A 20,103-nucleotide genomic window follows, 5' to 3' on the forward strand; every position below is an offset into this window, starting at 1 on the left:
TCAGTTTTTAATATCGCTCTTTGCTTTTATTTGAAAGAAAAAATGAAACCACACAGCAATATATGTATTTAAAGTATGCATACTGTACATATCAGCAATCAAATGTGTGACTAACACACAATATAAATTGATTGATCTCAAATCAAGTTAACCTCTAGATTGCTCTTAATCCAACCCCAAAGACTAAAAAGCTAATTAATTTAGACGTAGATTCAAGGTTTGGGAGAAGATTTAGAGAGGGGGCGGGGGGAGTTAAATTTCAATTATTTTTTTTTCTTGTTAGATTCATAGATTCGAGCTAGAATTTTTATTACTTTTTTTTCTCAAAAGATTCGTCTGGTGCATCCAAGCTAGGTAAGTGCCCCCCCCCCAACTCTGAATCTACCATTGTGACTGATTTTATATAAAAATTTAAAAATAAAATACCATATAAGATTTTATTAAATTCTAACGACAGTAAGAAAACTTTTCGTTTGAAAAAAGACAATTACATTTACAACTTAATGTACAAAAATTTACAAAAAAATAATGATAACATTAAAAACAGACTTGGCGTTTTAGAAAAACATGGCACACAAGTGGCAAAAATGTACATTTTGATTTTTCAACACAAAGAAGAACAGTAATAAAATTAACTAATTGTTTAAGTATCACAAACATTTGTCGAATAGACACGTCTTTTCGAAATTACAGCCTTAGTTCAGCTTCAGACGAGGTGGATGGAGCACTAACTGCAGACCGAGATGACCGGACTAAACCACTTGTCACCATAGGTGAAATTGACGGTGACCGTGTGGCTAATGGTGACAAACTAGGTGAGAAGCTAGGAGAAAGGGCTGGACCGGCAAAAGACGATTCATGACTAATTGGCGATCTCGGTAACATAGGTACACTTGGATAACTGACTCTATTTGTAACAACAGGTACTATAGTTCTTGGTGCCACACTGGTAATTAAGGGTGGTGGTATAGTTTTAATTGGGGTTATTACTGATTTTTTACTAGCACTTGAACTAGTACTATAATCATCTCGCATTGTGTCATCTTTAAGTCGGGCTATTTCCCCAAATACGTGAGCTAAAGGCTGATATTGCGGTCCCCAATCCAATAAATAATCCCAATTATAACTCCCAGTCAACTCCTCTTCACTGTGTACAATTGAACTTAAAGAGCCGGTCATAGAAGGCTGACTATCATCAACTACATAGCTATAAGGCCTTTGTCCTTCTATTACACTTCCAGTTGAGCCATCATTCAACTTGGCATAAATTAAATGAGAAAAATCCATATTTTCTGTGTCAGCGCCACCACTCTCATCGTAAATATGCATAGAAGCCAAAGAATGACTATGAATGGCTGGGTGCGTCAAATGAGGTGGCAGAGCTAAAGCAGAATGATCCGGTAAGTCAGAGCGTGAAGTATCTATTCCTAAACGAGCTAAATATTCTTGAGTATTTTGAACACTGACATCGGATAAATTATCGTCATCCCCAGCATGGATGCCAGAATCAGGAATAAGCACATTTAAGCCTAAGCGTTGGAGTTTTGCGGCTTGTTGCTGCTGCCTCAATGGTCCTTCATTGATCATTCTTATTTCTTCATCAACGTCATTTTCACCTTCTTCTGCTGACCCTCGTCCACTGGAAGCTGAATGACTCTGATCTGAAATTTCTGACGTCGTATTAACATGCCTATGTCTCCTTTCGGTAGGATCATAGCCGGGCATATTATCATATTCTGGGGGATAAGACAAAGTATCAAATGTACTTTGGTCATAGTGATGTTCAGACATTGATGCCATACCTTCTTTTCCATGAGTATTATCAGCTTTCTTGCTTTGTCGCCTATGGCGCATATGAAGAAACACTAAGGTTGCAATAAATCCAATAACAAGAAAGACAAGTGATATAAGCAAACCAAGTGCCCAGTCCGCCATTCCAACACTAACACTACTTTCACTTGTTGATAGTACACCTTCTCCATCTATAGTGATTTCTACAACGGTCATATTTGTTAATGATCCATAGCGACCTGAGCTAGCCACAACTACAAGACTAACACTAGGGCTCTGTTGTAGCTCCCGTTTTCTACGACCTCCTGCTTGATCATCCAGACGTTTCTTAACTGTAATAATCCCATTTGTCTTGTTAATTTTGAAATTCTGATGACTATTTCTAAGATGATAAACAACACGGCCGTCAACTCCTTTATCTTTATCAGTAGCATGTACACGCCCAACAGCATATCCTACATTTGCATCACTTCTCATCACAAAATTGTATGATCGTTCGTCAAATTCCGGAGTAAATTCATCTCGGCTTTCTATTTCAACTAGAACTTGCGCTGATGCAGTCATGTTACCAAGATCTGTTGCTGTAATTACAAAATAGTACTTGCTTTTCATCTCGTAGTCGAAAATGGCACTTGTTGTAACAACTCCGCTATGTTTATCTACGGCAAAATTACTCCCATCCGATTCTGATATTGTATAGTTCAATTTCCCGAATATGCCTTTGTCGAGATCATTTGCTTTCGCGGTAAAGACACTTGTTCCCAATGGCATATTTTCAGGAACATATTCGTGATATTGGTTGATAGGGAAAATAGGCATATTATCGTTTTCGTCAAGAAGTTTCACAGACAGCGCTGTTATCGCCGAGAGAGGGTGTTTCTTATGCCCATCACTAGCTCTTATCACAAGTTTATATTCAAGCCTTTTGTCGTAATCAAGAGGCTTTTTGATTACAACTATTCCTGTCACTGGATCAATTTCGAACATTTTTAACTCATTGCCAGATGTAATGTCATAACGTATTCGACCATTGTCGCCTTCGTCACAATCGGTTGCATATAGCTGAATAACAGGTGAGCCAACTAACTTGCCTTCATTTATATTAACTTCAAATAATGATTGGTTGAATACTGGTGGATTATCGTTAGCGTCTTCGACAACTATTGTGACGTCTGCTGTGGCGTTTCGCGAGGGTGATCCACGGTCCATTGCCAAAATTTTCAATTGGAAGTTTAAAACTTGTTCACGATCTGCAGGCCGCAACAGTATTATTTCTCCAGAATCGCTGGAAATAAAAAGAAAATTAATAATTCGCAGAATAGAATATGAAATCCATTAATCAATTTCCATGACGAACAAGAAACAAGAAATGCTAATAAATAAAACAGAATTTTCCCTTGAAATACGCTGGATTTTCATGCGCAAAGTAAGCATGCTGCTAATTAAAACACTAACAATTCAAAAATAAAAGTTAGAAAGACTGTAAAATTCAAACGTACCATTTTAAGACAAAACTATAGATAATAATAAATAAAACAGAAACTTCCATAAAATACAGTAGGTTAGTAATGTTTAGCAAAAAAAAAAAAAAAATTTCAACAGCCCTTTACACAGTTTATATGTATTTATGAATGAAGCAGTGTTGTAAAAATAAAAAAATAAAAAAATTATGAGGTACACATATTTTTTAGGACAGATGTACCACTGGAAAGAAGTATGGCCTCTGAGGCTTGTTGCGGTGCTTAAAAACAACCCTAAAACTTGAATTTATATTGAAACGAGCTCTTCCAGTAATATACGACCACTGATTCAACAAGATCATCCCTGATTTAAAAAACCAAAACGACAGAAAAAAAAAACAAGCAGGTCGTTAAATCAACAAAAGTTTCCCTTTTTTGTTGGTACAACATAAGCTGAATTTTATTGTGTATATTTCATCAAGATGACAACCGTTTCTTGGGAACCGTCTTTTTCCTTTTCAAAAATTACCCAAATTTTTAATGCTGCTAATCTTTGACGATTGAACTTTTGTACTTAAAAAAAGACAATCTTTTCGATACGGTCTCCCCTGAGAAAAAACAAACTCGTTTTTGATTATTTTTTTCGTAATAGATACAAAATTTCACACTTTTGTAGATAGGGACTTGAAACCTCTGCAATAGGATTATATATGCTCTCACTTGATGGTGTAATTTTTGTCAAGATTACTCTCTGGTTTGGGAATATTTTCCCCCTTTTCGAAAATCAGGAAAATCTTCTCAGGCTCCTATCTATAAGTTTAAAGAATAAGTTTTTTTTTTTTTTTTTTTTTTTTTTTTTTTTTTTTTTTTTTTTTTTTTTTTTTTTTACAAACCCACTATAAAAACGCAAAGATAGAAGTGGAGTATATGAAAAATATTAGAAATCACTTAAAGCACTATTCACAAAAAAGAGGCACGAGACGCGACTTTGCTGATGTTGATTTACGCTTAGCACGGAGCTCAATACTATCCAAATGATGAAAAGGATCGCGGACATGGAAATTCTGAATTATTTTTGAATTACTGTGCCTGGAAGGAAGATGTAGGAAATATTTACAAAATTTAGAGTAATTTGTTCTAAGACGCGACACATCTCTTCCTTTCAGGAGGAGGAGTACTCCAGACAAGCACAAAACGTGGGGCACAACACAAGACGCGAAAATCTTTCCAAGATCTTTCCGGCAAAAGCTACCACGATTTGGTACAATCGAACCATAACTGGATCGTAAAGTTTCCACTATTGGACAACATATTGCCTCTCTTGTCTGACGTAACGTACAAGCGAACCGTGCTCCCAGATACATAAATGAATCAACGCAAGAAATAGCAGAAGTACCGATGGAAACAGAAACTGGATAACTACAGTAAAACACTCAAAATTCACACTTCGAACTATTAAAACGTAAACCAACACTGGAAAAATCACGCATGAGTCTATCAAGATTCGATTGAAGATCTTGAGCGTTCTACTAATCAGCAATACATTGCCAGCGTACGCAAGATACGTTATCTCCACAATATTAAGAAACGAAGTGGGCAAAAGGCCATCCAGAACATCAGCAATAGATGACTTAAATATGCTGGGCGATAGCACGTTCTTTTGGCGGACCCCATTTTCTATTTGAATAGGAGCAGCACTCGGCCTCGAATCACATTTGGCAAAAACAATATAATTACAGAACCAACAAAGTACCGTCGCATATACACTTTTATTAATTCCCGCTTTAATCAAAGAAGCAATTGCTTGATGACGACTCACAGAATCGAAAGCCTTCGAAATATCAACTGTACAAAGGAATAGTGAATCATTCTTGGATTGCGTGTCGACAAGAATCTTATATAGAATTCGATAAGCATGTTGACAACCAAGACCCTTCGAGAAACCGATTTGATTTGCACCACAATCTTTAACACTAGTAATGGGCAATATTACGTACTCGAACATTTTGTTCGCATTACTAGCAACTGTGATTGGCCTATATGATTCACAATAGTCTGCTGATTTACCTCTCTTTACCAGAGACGTAATATGGCCGACTAGAAAACCCTTTGGCATGATTCGATTGCATAAAATTATTTGAAAAATCAAATGGAGATGAGAACGAAGTTCATTCGGTGCTCTAAAAAGGTGTTCGGGGCAGAGACCTTCACTGTCGGGTGAGGACGAGGGTTTCAACCTCAGTAAAGGTTGTTGAATGCTTGTAATTGTAACAGCTGGGGTATGTGATTGAGTGAATCGAGCGGGAAATAGTGAATAAATACAAGCAGAAAATTTTGCACTGACTGAAGGATTCTTATCACGGTAAGTGTCCTTATAATATTCTTCCCACACACTAAGTGAGAGATTGGAAGATGGTTGGCCGTACGAACTCTCGTCAGCTTTATGAACTTGGCGTCATTAGTTCTGCGAACCAGAGAACTGCAAAATTCCTTTCAGGCGAAACTTACGGAGTTCTTTTTTGTAATTACGCTTTGCCCTGCACTTTAGGTCAAAAGTCTCCGATGTGGTCTTCCGCAGGCAATTCATAAGCGTAGCCAAAACTTGGCATGCTGCCTAACCTTCACAAGATTCGGGGAGAGAGAGCAAACTGGTTTCTTTGAACCAACTCTGACCGTTTTAAGGGGAACTGTAGAGGCTTTGGCTCTACGTAGAGGATGTAGAACTTGCTCGTAATACAAATTAATATCATGCTTTGATGTCGAGTGGCTCACACCAACTGCTAGAATGGCACTTCAATAAGATACAATAAAGTAATCAAAATTAACGAAAATAGAGCGTTGTCACACTTTGACAAGTCCTTTTTGTTGTAACAATTCAATTTGTTAGCACGAGTCACTTCCTACTTTTAGTTTGTTACCACAAACTATTTGATATATTGTAATCTAAATTCACTTTTTAATGTTTTAGTTTCTGTTGAAAAGATTTCTGTTCTGTGCTTTAGTTTCTGTTCACCACCTCTCTTAATCACAACTCTGTATGCTTAAGTTTAGTTTTGGCCCAATAGTTGATGACCAAGTATATATCGCTATGTCAAAATTTCAATAGGTTACCTGTCAAGCAGGCAAATTTCTAACTCTTAAAAATCAGAAGAAGATTAACATAGAAGCTTGGCAATACCGTCCCAGAGTATGTTTTTAACTTGGATTAATTACTGAAAGTTTCATTTTCCTAACCTAAACCCTTTCCAAGATAGAAAAAGGTAGCTTAAGTAGAATTTTACCAAATTTCATTTTCAAAAATCAACAAACCCTTATAATTCGGCTAGAACATTAGACTTTTCCTATTTTTTGTGTGATTGGTAAAAAAAAGATATCGGCGAACTAATATTGTTAATAAAAAAGGTCAAACTAAGATGGAACCCTACCTTGTTATTTGAAAAGTTCCATTTAAATTGCCATCTTCTATAAAATAATCAATATTCCTGTTGTCCCTCGTTTCGTCTCGGTCGTTTGCTGTTACTTGGACAACAGTTGTTCCTCGAGGCGAATCTTCAGGCAATAGAACACTGAAATAAACGATTATGATACTTCCATGAACATTATTACTTACAGGATTGGTGCACATATACAATCTTATTGATGAAAGCAATGTATTAGTCTTACGTACAAGGTAATCTTTATTACCTTTTACAAGATACATAGATCCTTTGAATATTCGGATTATTTTATACCTAGTTTAAGTCTTTTCACCTGAGCTTGTCTCTATTCTTTTCTGTTCTACTAAGAATTCAATAAGAACGGCCATTTTAAGATAAATGCAGGTGAGGTATTTATAGGCCCGATATTTATGAGAAAGGAGAACTGGCAGCATTATCAACAAGAACCAGGGAATGTCAGAAATTTATGAGAGAAAAATCCCCCTTTCTTGCTCTTTGTACAGATATGCGTATGTAAATGAATTTCATTATTTACTATCCACGGTGATATCTTACATTTATGTAAACATCAAACCCAAGGGTAGTGGCATTCTTTATCTTAAATGTATAAATGTATGGAGACTTTTGTTGAAATACTAAACAAAAACATATGACAGATGTATGTAGGAAACGTGATTCATCAAACTTTTTGTGGTAAATAACTATAAGAAAAGAGCAACCCTCATCAAGAGCAACCAAAACTATAAAACCATATATTTGAAAGCAAATATTAAATACAATCCTCATTTTGAATTAACTCTAATCATCCGAAAAATATTAAGTCTAAAGGTATTCATCAAAATCATGAGTAAATTTACAGTTCCACAAAAAGGGAGGAGCTATTAGATCACGTTAGAAACTGCACTGCCAAATCCTTGACCGTAGCACAAGAAAAGACCCCTTGACGATCAATCTGAAAAGGGGAAAAGAAGTTTTCGTACTAGTATTGGGTCAGAGAATCAAGTGCTGATTGCTGCCGATGGTGAGTAGAGGGTGGCTCTCCCTTCTCATCTAAGGGATAAGTGCTACCTACCCAAGCCGGTCTGAAGCTGGCGGGTGAGGGACTTAGAATGGATAAAACAATAGTGAACCCTTAGCGCTACCAAGGAAGACTCTTAAAAAAGGGGGGGAAATATAAGCAAGCCACGAATAACCCAGTGGTTCAAGGTACTAATTTTTTTTTTTGTTAATCCGTATACAATAATATTAATAATATTCTTTGTCACAGTAGACAACAAACAGAATGTACTACTTCTCAAATTTCCATCTAGAATTTGTTTTTCTTTTCTTCTAGAATTTAGTTAAGAATAGAAAATCTAACTCAGTCGTCGATTAAAAGCGGTTTCTATAAACTAAGATTTGTATGTAGTCAAAAAAACTTATTTGACAACAGGAAAAAGCTTTTATAGTAGTGAAGCTTATAGCGCAAGTACTGTTATTTACTTAAGACTGATTTTTTATCCTACTATATGTATAATTAATAAACATATGTAAGTAAACTGACGAAGCGGATTGGAAAGAGTAGCTGCGGCACAAATGCAAGTCTATTATCAAGAGAGCTTTTACAATGTTCACAGACAGCTGGTTTCCAACAATCAGAGAATTTATATTTTTTTCCATTATTTTATACTTGAAGTCTGAAGGCAAGCGAATATAGCATACAGTTAAAAAGATTATATCCAATCAGTAGTTTTCATTTAAAGGTGACGAATCGTATACGTAGTTTAGTAAGTATACCCTGCTTTGCTGCACGAGGGAAGATCAAATTGAAACTTCCACGAAGTTGTTTTGGGGGAGTTGGATGGTGGAGGATAAAAGAACATTATTTTTTTAATATATGCATAAATATACATACATGTATATATACATATACATATATATATATATATATACTAGCTGTTGGGGTGGCGCTTCGCGCCACCCCAACACCTAGTTGGTGGGGGCGCTTCGCGCCCCCCCCCAAGCCCCCCCGCGCGCGTAAGTCGTTACGCGCCATATTAGTTACGCGCCATTGTAGTTGTGTCCCTATGTCCCACCTGTGAATATAGATAGATATATATATATATACTAGCTGTTGGGGTGGCGCTTCGCGCCACCCCAACACCTAGTTGGTGGGGGCGCTTCGCGCCCCCCCCAAGCCCCCCCGCGCGCGTAAGTCGTTACGCGCCATAATAGTTACGTGCCATTGTAGTTGTGTCCCTATGTCCCACCTGTGAATATAGATAGATATATATATATATATATATGGTTTTAACTACGTAAAACTTGCGAATATACAACATTCTTTGCTGTCCCATTGTCTTTGCATATAAATAGATTGTCAGGTTTACCGACTCTTGAACATGCAACATATAATGGTCCATGGGAAAACAATCTGTATTCAGATCTATACCTCATGATTCTAATGATTGCCGTTGAGCTTTGTTGATGGTGATTGCTAATCGACCATTCCCTGTCCCGGTGTCCCGGTCGTCATTTACATCCCCCTGTTTCCCCCGGTGTCCCCGTTGTAGTTGTGTCCCTGTGTCCCGGTCGTCATTTATATTCCCTGTGTCCCGGGTCCCGGTCATCATTTGTATCCCGGTGTCCCGGTCTGTATATACATTCGTTTTTTAGTTTTGTTTTTCTCCTTTATTTTTTTCCTTTTTTTTTCTTTTTTAGCTTATTTAGATTTTTAGATTTTTTAGTTTTTTTTATTAGTTTTTAGTTTTTATTTCTTTTTAGTTTTTTTTCCCGGTCGTCATTTATATCCCCCTGTTTCCCCCGGTGTCCCCGTTGTAGTTGTGTCCCTGTGTCCCGTTTTTTTTTAGTTTTTAGTTTTTTTTAGTTTTTTACCTTTTTTTAGTTTTTTTAGTTTTTTTAGTTTTTTAGCTTTTTTATTTTTTTTATTAGTTTTTAGTTTTTTTGTAGTTTTTGCCTTTTTTTTAGTTTTTTTAGTTTTTTAGCTTTTTTATTAGTTTTTAGTTTTTTTTGTAGTTTTTGCCTTTTTTTAGTTTTTTCAGTTTTGACGTCACCTGATCCAGTTTTTTCAGGTGACGTCTCCTGATCCACGATCCACAGATCCACAGACAACTTATTTTTATATATATAGATAGTTTTTTTTTTTTTACTTATGTCCTGGTCGTCATTTATACTCCCTGTGTCCCGGTGCTTTGTTGATTGCTAATCGAACATTCCTTTTGTCCTGGTCGCTTTCTCTTTGAGTGTCGTCATTTATTAGTTTTTTCCTTTTTTTTTTAGTTTTTTATTGGTTTTTACCTTTATTTTAGCTTATTTTTCAGTTTTTTCCTTTTTTTTAGTTTTTTTTTATTTTTTATTTTTTTTAGTTTTTTACCTTTTTTTAGTTTTTTTAGTTTTTTTAGTTTTTTTAGTTTTTTAGCTTTTTTACTTTTTTTATTAGTTTTTAGTTTTTTTTTTGTAGTTTTTGCCTTTTTTTAGTTTTTTCAGTTTTTTTTTAGTTTTTTATTGGTTTTTTACCTTTATAGTTTTTTTAGTTTTTTAGCTTTTTTATTTTTTTTATTAGTTTTTAGTTTTTTTTGTAGTTTTTGCCTTTTTTTAGTTTTTTCAGTTTTGACGTCACCTAATCCAGTTTTTTCAGGTGACGTCACCTGACACATCCATCCATCCACAGACAACTTATTTTTATATATATAGATATATATATATATATATATATATATATATATATATATATATATATATATATATATATATATATATATATATATATGTTTTTAACTACGTAAAACTTGCGAATATACAACATTCTTTGCTGTCCCATTGTCTGTGCATATAAATAGATTTTCAGGTTTACCGACTCTTGAACATGCAACATATAATGGTCCATGGGAAAACAATCCGTATTCAGATCTATACCTCATGATTCTAATGATTGCCCTTGAGCTTTGTTGATGGTGATTGCTAATCGACCATTCCCTGAGTCGCCATCGTCATTTATATATCCCCCTGTGCACCCCGGCGTCCCCTTTGTAGTTATGTCCCTGTGTCCCGGTCGTCATTTATATTCCCTGTGTCCCGGTCGTCATTTGTGTCCCGGTGTTCCAGTCTGTGATTTCTCTTTGAGTGTCCCGGGCGTCATTTATATTCCTTGTGTCCCGGTGTCCCGGTCGTCATTTATATCCCCCTGTGCCCCCCGGCGTCCCCATTGTAGTTGTGTCCCTGTGTCCCGGTCGTCATTTATATTCCCTGTGTCCCGGTCGTCATTTGTATCCCGGTGTCCCGGTCTGTATATACATTCGTTTTTTAGTTTTGTTTTTCTCCTTTATTTTTTTCCTTTTTTCTTTTTTTTCTTTTTTAGTTTATTTAGATTTTTAGATTTTTTAGTTTTTTTTATTAGTTTTTAGTTTTTTTGTAGTTTTTACCATTTTTTTAGTTTTTTTAGTTTTTTTTTTTTACTTATGTCCTGGTCGTCATTTATACTCCCTGTGTCCCGGTCGTCATTTGTGTCTCGGTGCTTTGTTGATTGCTAATTTATATTATATTTATATTTATATTTTTTATATTTATTAATATTTTTTTAGTTTTCTTTTTCTCTTATTTTTCAGTTTTTTCCTTTTTTTTAGTTTTTTCTTTTTTAGTTTTTAGTTTTTTTTTGTTTTTTACCTTTTTTTAGTTTTTTTAGTTTTTTAGCTTTTTTAGTTTTTTTATTAGTTTTTAGTTTTTTTTTTAGTTTTTGCCTTTTTTTAGTTTTTCAGTTTTTTTTAGTTTTTAGTTTTTTACCTTTTTTTAGTTTTTTTTAGTTTTTTAGTTTTTTTAGTTTTTTTTCTTTTTAGTTTTTTTTGTAGTTTTTACCTTTTTTAGTTTTTTTTCTTCTTTTGTATTAGTGTGAAATAATTCAGACGTCATATGCGGACAAACACGACGTCACTCGACAGACAGACAGACAGACATAACCCACAAACAACTTATTTTTATATATATTTATTCATATTTTTTTAGTTTTCTTTTTCTCTTTTATTTTTCAGTTTTTTCCTTTTTTTAGTTTTTTTCTTTTTTAGTTTTTATTTTTTTTTAGTTTTTTACCTTTTTTTAGTTTTTTTTTAGTTTTTTTAGTTTTTTAGCTTTTTTAGTTTTTTTTATTAGTTTTTATTTTTTTTTGTAGTTTTTGCCTTTTTTTATTTTTTTCAGTTTTTTTTTAGTTATTAGATTTTTACCTTTTTTTAGTTTTTTTTAGTTTTTTAGCTTTTTTAGTTTTTTTTTCTTTTTAGTTTTTTTTTGTAGTTTTTACCTTTTTTAGTTTTTTTCTTCTTTTGTATTAGTGTGAAATAATTCAGACGTCATATGCGGACAAACATGACGTCACCTGATCCACAGATCCACAGATCCACACACAGACAACTTATTTTTATATATATAGATATATATATATATATATATATATATATATATATATATATATATATATATATATATATATATATATATATATATATATATATATATATATATATATATATATATATATATAGTTTTGATGCTATTATTATCGTGATTTGAATATACATGTATACGTTAAGATCTACCTGTAAACATCCTGGGTAAATTTTGGTGCATGGTTATTGACGTCTGCTATAACGATCCGAACTGGCGCAAGAACCGATTTTGGAGGTCTCCCAGAATCTTCTGCTTTGATTAAAAGATACATAACCGAGCGTCTAGGATCGTAAGGAATTGATCGATTAGCAAATATCACTCCAGTATCCTCTCCAATGTAGAATCCTTCCCAAAGTCCACTAACAATGCTATAACGAATCTTTGCGTTCATTCCCGAGTCACGGTCAGTTGCATTGACAGTCAAAATGGCACGTCCAGTATTTGTTAGCTCTGGAAAAAGAATTTCAAAGTTTAATAAGACTCTTTTTATATTTATGACATCCTTTTCTGTTATAAAAACCATATGTAAACATTTTGAAGGTAGAAATGAGACTGAAGATCAAAAAAAATTTGCGTTTGTTGTTTTTGTTTAATATTCCATAGATAATCTCAAAAAATTCGTTTCCTTCAATTTACTAATCAGGTTCACCAAAGGTCGAATCATCTCTGTTATATAGATTATTTGATTAAAAAATCAAAAATATTTTGTTTGCATCAAAGAAGCTGATTTTGTTTAAAGTCATAGTTTTTGCAATTTATTTCTAGTTGATGTTCATAAAAACTGCTTTTGGTACAATATACCAATCTACCAAATGCAACTCTTAGGAACAAAAAATGAAAAACATTTCCCTAATGGAAAGTATACTTGAACCTCGTATTAAAGAGATACGATAAAAAATGTCGAGACTAGTTTTGCTGATACAAGATTGTTTTTCACTATAGTTGAAAATGCACTTTTCTTATTTCGCAAGGTCAAACTGTAGACACTCACAAAACTTAAATTTTGTCTACAAGTAACTATGGATTGTAAACATTATACAGGCAGATAGGGATAAAAATAAAAGTTACTTTTATTTTCTAAGGATATAAGGGTTTGATGTTTCATAAAATGGACCCGTACAATCGGCCTTTTTTAAGAAATCAAAAAAGAAATAAATTAACAGCTATCTTGAACTTACCAGGGACCAAAACGTCATAAGAATATTGGCTGAACATAGGAGCATTATCATTTTCGTCTAAAACTGTAACCATCAAAGATGTCTCAGTAACGTGGGCTGAATCTGATGCTTGAATACGAAGGGTGTACCGTGACTGTTTTTCATGGTCTAAAGGAGCAGCAAGAGTAATACGACCCGAAAATCTGTCAATTGCAAATCTCCTGTCGGGATTTCCACCTTCAGCAAAATCATAGACAAGGGTTGGATTTGTGTCCACATCATTAGCTGTTATTGTTGTGATAACAGTTCCAACAACAGACCCTACAAAAGATTTTAATTACAAGTCGAAATATGTAAAACATCTATACTGTTTATTTTCTTTCAGTGACTACAAAGATTGCTGGTCTTCTCAAAATTACATAGATTTTAACAGGTGAAACAATCGTGACACAATTAAAGACGAGAATATATATATATAATAGTTCCGTTGGAAATATAAAACTCTTAAGTTTCCTAAATAATTATTTTACCCCTCAATTTGGTCGAACTTCGAATTTGCGATCATAACTTAAAATATACAATATTTTTAGCCAAGTATCAGCCACGTCACTATGCTTTAGAATTTTTTATACAAAAACACTTATGATTTTAATTTCTTTAAAACTTGTCGATCCCTCCCCGCCGGGCTTAACTCCCTATACTCTGCCCTTTCTCTACTTTTCTCTCCCCTGTTCTCTCTCTCTCTCTTTCTCTTTCTCTCTCTCTCTCTCTCTCTCTCTCTCTCTCTCTCTCTCTCTCTCTCTCTCTCTCTCTCTCTCTCTCTCTCTCTCTCTCTCTCCTCTCTCTCTCTCTCTCTTTCTCTCCCTCTTTCTCTCTTGTTATTGCTGGAGGTATCAGGTCCTTCTTTATCTTTTGCAAATTTTATCGATTTTACAATTAATATGTTCATGTCTTCATAACTATCACTAAGCCAAATTCCTAACATTCCTTAAGATTTCCGTAGCATTGGCATTAGTTGACGGTTTTTTCTTTTTTTCTTAAATAATAATGCGTAATAACAATAATTCAAAGCCCTACCTTCACTAACACTGACAACACTATAGGGAGGAAACGTTGGCTGGTTGTCATTGACGTCCACGATGTTAATCCTTAGTGAGCATGTGCCAGTAAGTTGCGGTGTCCCATCATCTGTTGCTATTATTGTGAGGCGATAGGAGTCTCTGATTTCTCTGTCCAGAACTATGTTGGTCTTTATTATTCCAGAAAACGGCGGATCAATGACGAAAGCATTATCATAATTTCCGTCAACAATATGATAAGCAACTTTTGCGTTAATGTTACTGTCACTATCAGCAGCCGACACCTGAAATAGGGTTTACATTTTTTATGGAATGAAATAAGAGTCAAAATAAAACTATACAAAACGATTTTGAAAGTCTGAAACTCAATGAATATAAGAGTATTTGACCCCTAAGCCCCCCTAAATTAGCTGAACATACAATTGTATTCACTGGCTTGTTAAATTCACAAGAACCACAATACAACCTATGTATACGTAGAGAAAGAAATAACCAATACGAGAAAAGAAAATTTTAACAGTGGAAATGAACTTTTCGAATTACAAAACACTGCTTTTAAACAAAGCCATATCTAGGGAGAAGGCACTCCTTCCCCAGGAACCATACAAAATATCATTGAATCAACACTTGTCAATTAAGTAATGGATGAAAATGAGCTACTCCATAGTTAGGTCGATCCTTTGAATCAAAATTCTGGGAAAATCCCTGATTGTAGGGATAAGTGAGCCATAAGTAAAGGCCTTGAGAAGTGATCAAGGATATATTAAGAACGTTTTCTACCGGGGTATTGCAGCAAAGAAACGAAATTATTTTGAAAAAAATATATACTGGATGTACTAACAGACACGACTGAAACAAAGTGATAAAATTCAACATAGCAGGTTAAGAAAAAGTATACTAGTTGTTAGGCTCATATTACAGTAATTACGCTACATACCAGGGGCGTATTCAATGGAGGGTAGGGGGTTTCGAACCTCCCTCCCCTCCCGAAACAGTTGTCCGACTCTCTAAAAACCTAACAGAAATACAAAAAATCAGATTTTGATGCTTTTTTTAACGTTTTTTTTAGCTCCCCCCTCGAATTTTTTTTTGCTAGGGACCTGCTACATACTAATAACTTTTAGCTTCAAACTTCAATAACTTCAAGTCTTTATGAAACTTCTCCGAGTAAAAAGTGAGATCTGAACAAATGTGCTGCTGTTTGCAATGAACTATAAGCAATAAAATACAAAAAGATTAATGTCACAGAAATTAAAGAAATTCACTTTTTATTTCTGAGTTCATAAAGGAACTCAATCAAAATATTCAGTTCTTATTAATCATAAATTTGCCGTAAAATTGATCAGTCAAATAATGGTTGACGATAAAAACTTATAAATGTTTCTATTTGATTTTTCAAGTATGCGTGGATGGTTAACAGCAGAGGTATATAATTTATGTGTCATAGACTCAAAGTACTTAAAATATATTCTTAAGGTCGACTTTATGACAGTCATACCACAAAAATGGGCAATTCTGAAAATAAAATTGAGATCCCGTCTCGGGTTACAAATTGAAGGATTTTAATGGCAACCAGTAATTATATGTTTGGTAAGAATTACTTCTAAAGTAGCCACTCCTAAAATAAAACTATAAAAAAGCATACTTCAGATTGGAGAACGAATTTTATCCGCCTATAGGTATATTCCTCGGTATCCATGAAAGAGATAAGTAGCAAGTAGGAAGTATTTATATATATAGCGGCCTGAAACACCCATTTAAAGAACTAAAAACCTCGTTTATAAAAATGTACAGCTAGTTCACTTACAGATAAGTTTATTTATAAGTGAAAAATAATCTAGTTATTTCAGATAGTAAGGTCTTATACGGGAAAAACTATTTTTACAACTTTACTGTTGATATAGACCTCCTCCAAAAACATTTTAGCGTCACAGTATAAAACGGCGGAAAAAGATGAGAGAATTTGAATGCCATATCATATAAATCAGGTAACTGGTCTGAACAGTTGGGAAAGGCTAACCATTCTCTTTTACATCTTGTCGATGAAAATAGATACTTTTTTATATAGTTTTTGGATCAGGAGAGCCGAGCAGTCGTCCAAGTCGAAAATACAGAAACTAGGTTAGTCCATGAAGGTTGGACTGTTATCAATCAATAAAATAAAGATTAAGAAGATAATTACCAACCAAGTACTTGTCGATCAGATCTAAGATTTGAGCCAGTTTAGTTTACAAAACGACAACGTATACCGATACACAGGCAGATGAAGGGGCTTTGGATTTGGCACACCTCCCCAAAAAATCAGAAATTAACTCTATTTTTCGAGCCAAATAGGTAACCCATACTTATTTATTTCATTCTGGCTTATTTTTTTTTCAAACCATAACCGTCGCTTCAGCCAGAAATTTCCAATTTTTGAAAATTCAAATTTTGAAAATTGAAATATTTTCCAAACGAAAATATTTTCGATACTTACCTGCATCACGAAAGTTCCTTTATTGTTGCCCTCCCATACTGAGGCCATGTAATGATCTTGAGTAAATCTAGGAGAATTGTCATTCTGGTCTATCAGCTCTATCCATACAGCTGCATATCCATAAAGCGGTGTTTGCCCTTCTGCTTGGGCAACCACTATCAATTTAAAACTTTGATTCATTTCAAAATCCAAATTTTTGGGATCCCTTACTCGAATAAGACCATTATTTGAATTTATTTCAAAAGTTAGGTCTTCGTTACCACTGCCAAAGCTGTAGTTAATACGCTGTCTTCTTCCGTCTGAACGAACTGCTAGGACCTAAAACATATTAAATACATCTTTATTACTATTCCCCATGTTTATTACTCTTCAGTCTACGCTATCAACAGTTTTCTTCTCGCTTCTTACACGGTTACAGAATCAAAATTTTAGCTTTTAACGTTATATGCAGCTTATGATGTCCAAGCAAGAGGTTTCGAAATTATTGATAATTGGAAGCGTCAACCTGGAGGCGCTTCGAGGCTTCGGGCTCTTCGGTTGGCTTGATTGGCTGTATCATGTCGAAGGCGTTGTACGTAGCCGTGTCTAATGGAACACTTCTATTGGAGAAATTATGGACGCCGCACCAAGCGGAGCAGCGTCTCATTCCCATATAAAGCAAGTAAGCCACATTTATTAACGAGGATTATTTTATTTCATTTCTTAAAAAAAAAAGTTTGTTCAGCTGAAAGTAAGGAGGCTTAAAATGAACAGAAATCCTTACGTATATGAGGGGATCACTCCTCCAAAACACCACGCTCTTTACGCTAAAGGTTTTTAGTACTTTTTAAAAAAAGCTTCTTATTGTACTAATTAAACGAACAAAGTGTTTCAGGAGTCGTTCTTAAAAGATTGGGACAGAATTAAAACTTTAGCCTAAAGAGCGATGTGTTGTGGAGGAGTATCCCCCTCATATACGTAATAATTTCCGTTCGTTTTAAGTTTTAATGTTGCTCCTTACTTTCAGTTGAAAAAATTGTTTTCTTTATTAGTTTTTATCGTTTTTTAAATAATGCCAGAATATATGGCTACTCCTCCACGGGAAAATTCCTCCTCCCCAAGGATTTATTCTCTAGACAATTCAATCCTAGTGAAAATTTACCCCGGACAATTACCCTTAACATCTCCACTTGTAAAATTGAGACGGAAAAGAGAAAGCAAGACATAAGAAGAATTTCGTATAGTGATTCTAAGTTTAAAATCTCTCGTGAAAAATTCCTCCCCCCAGGAAAATTCCCTCCTTATGGAAAATTATCCCCGAGGAAATTCTCCCCCTAAAAATGTATGCATATCCCAATGAAAAATACTATACGTAAACAATAGGCAAATTTTGTAACTTAAAGACCTATCCCCAGGGGCTGTGGGAGGGTTATGACATCCTTAAAGGCATAGTTATTCGGCCTTTCAACTATGCTGAACAAAATGGTTATCTCAAGATTTTGAGAAAATGGGGCGTGGGTAGGGACCTAGTTGCCCTCCAATTTTTCGGTCACTTAAAAAGGGCACTAGAGCTTTTAATTTCCGTTCGAATGAGCCCTCTCACGATATTTTAGGACCATTAGGTCGATACGATCACCCCTGGGGAAAACAAACAAAAAATAAAACAATTAAACACACATCCGTGATCTTTCTTCTGGCAGAAAATTCAAAATTCCACATTTTCCTCAGATAGGCGCTTGAAACTTCTACAGTAGGGTTATCTGATACGCTGAATCTGATGGTATGATTTTCATTAGGATTCTATGACTTTTAGGGGATGTTCCTTTTTCAAAAATCAAGCAAATTTTATCAGGCTCGTAACCTTTGATGGGCAGGATTAAACTTATTGAAACTTAATTTGAAACTTTATTTGAAACCAGCATAAAACTTCGATTCTTTTGATATATCTATTGGTATCAAAATTCCGTTTCTTAGAGGTCCGGTTACTATTGATCCGGGTCGCTCCTTACTTACAGTTCGTTACCACAAACTGTTTGATGTATTTGGTAAATTAATCTATGTAATCTATTTAAATTGTTTCTTGAAAATAGCACTGTAATTTTGTCTGAAAATTGGCATACTACCAATTTCTGATGTGAAAAAAACGATCTAGAACTTCGTCCGGTAACTATTGTTTTCAAACAGTTCGTGGTAACGAACTGTAGTAAGGAGCGTTCATTTTCCTCTGTGAAAAACGGTCTAGATAGGTCACGACCATGGGTAAATTCGTAGATGGCCTTAATTAATTTTGGCAAAAGATTTTTTTTATATGAATGACGTCACAAACACCCGGACGTCCAGTATCATAATGGTTTTACTTTCTACAGTAAATAGAATAAATTAAAATTAAAGTTGTTTTGCGAAAGAGATTTTTTTTTTTTTAATGTATTTCTTTCCACCTGATAAAGCTTGGTCCCCTGGTACTAATGTCTTAAGGAAAAAATGAAGTCAAATAGAAATGTTCTCTTCTCAAAAGGACAATATGTATCACAGTTACTAACCTGCACAACATCTCTTCCAACTGGGGCATTTTCTTGGAGCCTAACTGTATAGGAGCTATTCTGAAAGCGTAAAGTAGGAGATCCGGAGAGAAGTTCACTTCCAGACCCATCTCCAACTCGAATTTGAACTAGTCCTGTGGAGCTCAATGAAGGAGATCCACGGTCTCGAGCAATGACTTCTAGATGAAGCAAACGACCAGCCTCCATAGTGAGAGCAGAGGGAGTGGTTATTATTCCACTAGTTGGATGGATTCGAAAGCGTGAGCCTTTATCATTTAAAAAACTGTAAAAAAAATATAGTATATTCAGTATGGTATAAATTAAAGGACAGTTGCTTTTCACTTTGATTGTCACAGAATTCCGAAAATACTTAAATTGTTTAATTCATTTTTAAATTCCTTTCAACATTTATACTTTATTTCAAAACTGTCAAAATTTATAAAGGTGAAAAACTATAAATGTCAAAGACTTTACGTGTACGCGTCCTTTGTTTTGGAAACACATAAGAAGTCAGAGATGATTTGTTTTCTTAGTTCAATGTAAACTTTTGCGATTGTCTTATCATATTTTATGGCTTAACAATACAAATTACCATAACTGCCGAACAGAATTTTAAACAAGTAAATAATTTTGTCCACAGGTTGACTGATAAAGAAAATATTTGGTTGTAATTTTAAATTGAAGAGTAAGTTTTTGATTTCTTTTCCATGTAGGTAGGTGCACACCACACAAAGCATCAGAAAAAAATCAT

At 34.5% G+C, this 20,103-nt stretch overlaps 1 protein-coding gene across 1 annotated transcript; it reads right to left on the reverse strand.

The window, feature by feature from the left end:
- Positions 1 to 423: 423 nt before the first annotated feature.
- On the reverse strand, positions 424 to 19,656 carry LOC136036188 (protein dachsous-like). Its single transcript, XM_065718263.1, has 7 exons — positions 19,353 to 19,656; positions 16,834 to 17,151; positions 14,356 to 14,641; positions 13,300 to 13,599; positions 12,271 to 12,571; positions 6,677 to 6,817; positions 424 to 3,076 (listed from the first exon to the last, which is right to left on the reverse strand). The coding sequence occupies exons 1-7, from the start codon at positions 19,557 to 19,559 to the stop codon at positions 688 to 690; spliced, it is 3,942 nt and encodes a 1,313-aa protein (XP_065574335.1). The 5' UTR covers positions 19,560 to 19,656; the 3' UTR covers positions 424 to 687.
- Positions 19,657 to 20,103: the final 447 nt, after the last annotated feature.

This window comes from Artemia franciscana, chromosome 15 (assembly GCF_032884065.1).
Source record: "Artemia franciscana chromosome 15, ASM3288406v1, whole genome shotgun sequence".
NCBI lineage: Eukaryota > Metazoa > Arthropoda > Branchiopoda > Anostraca > Artemiidae > Artemia > Artemia franciscana.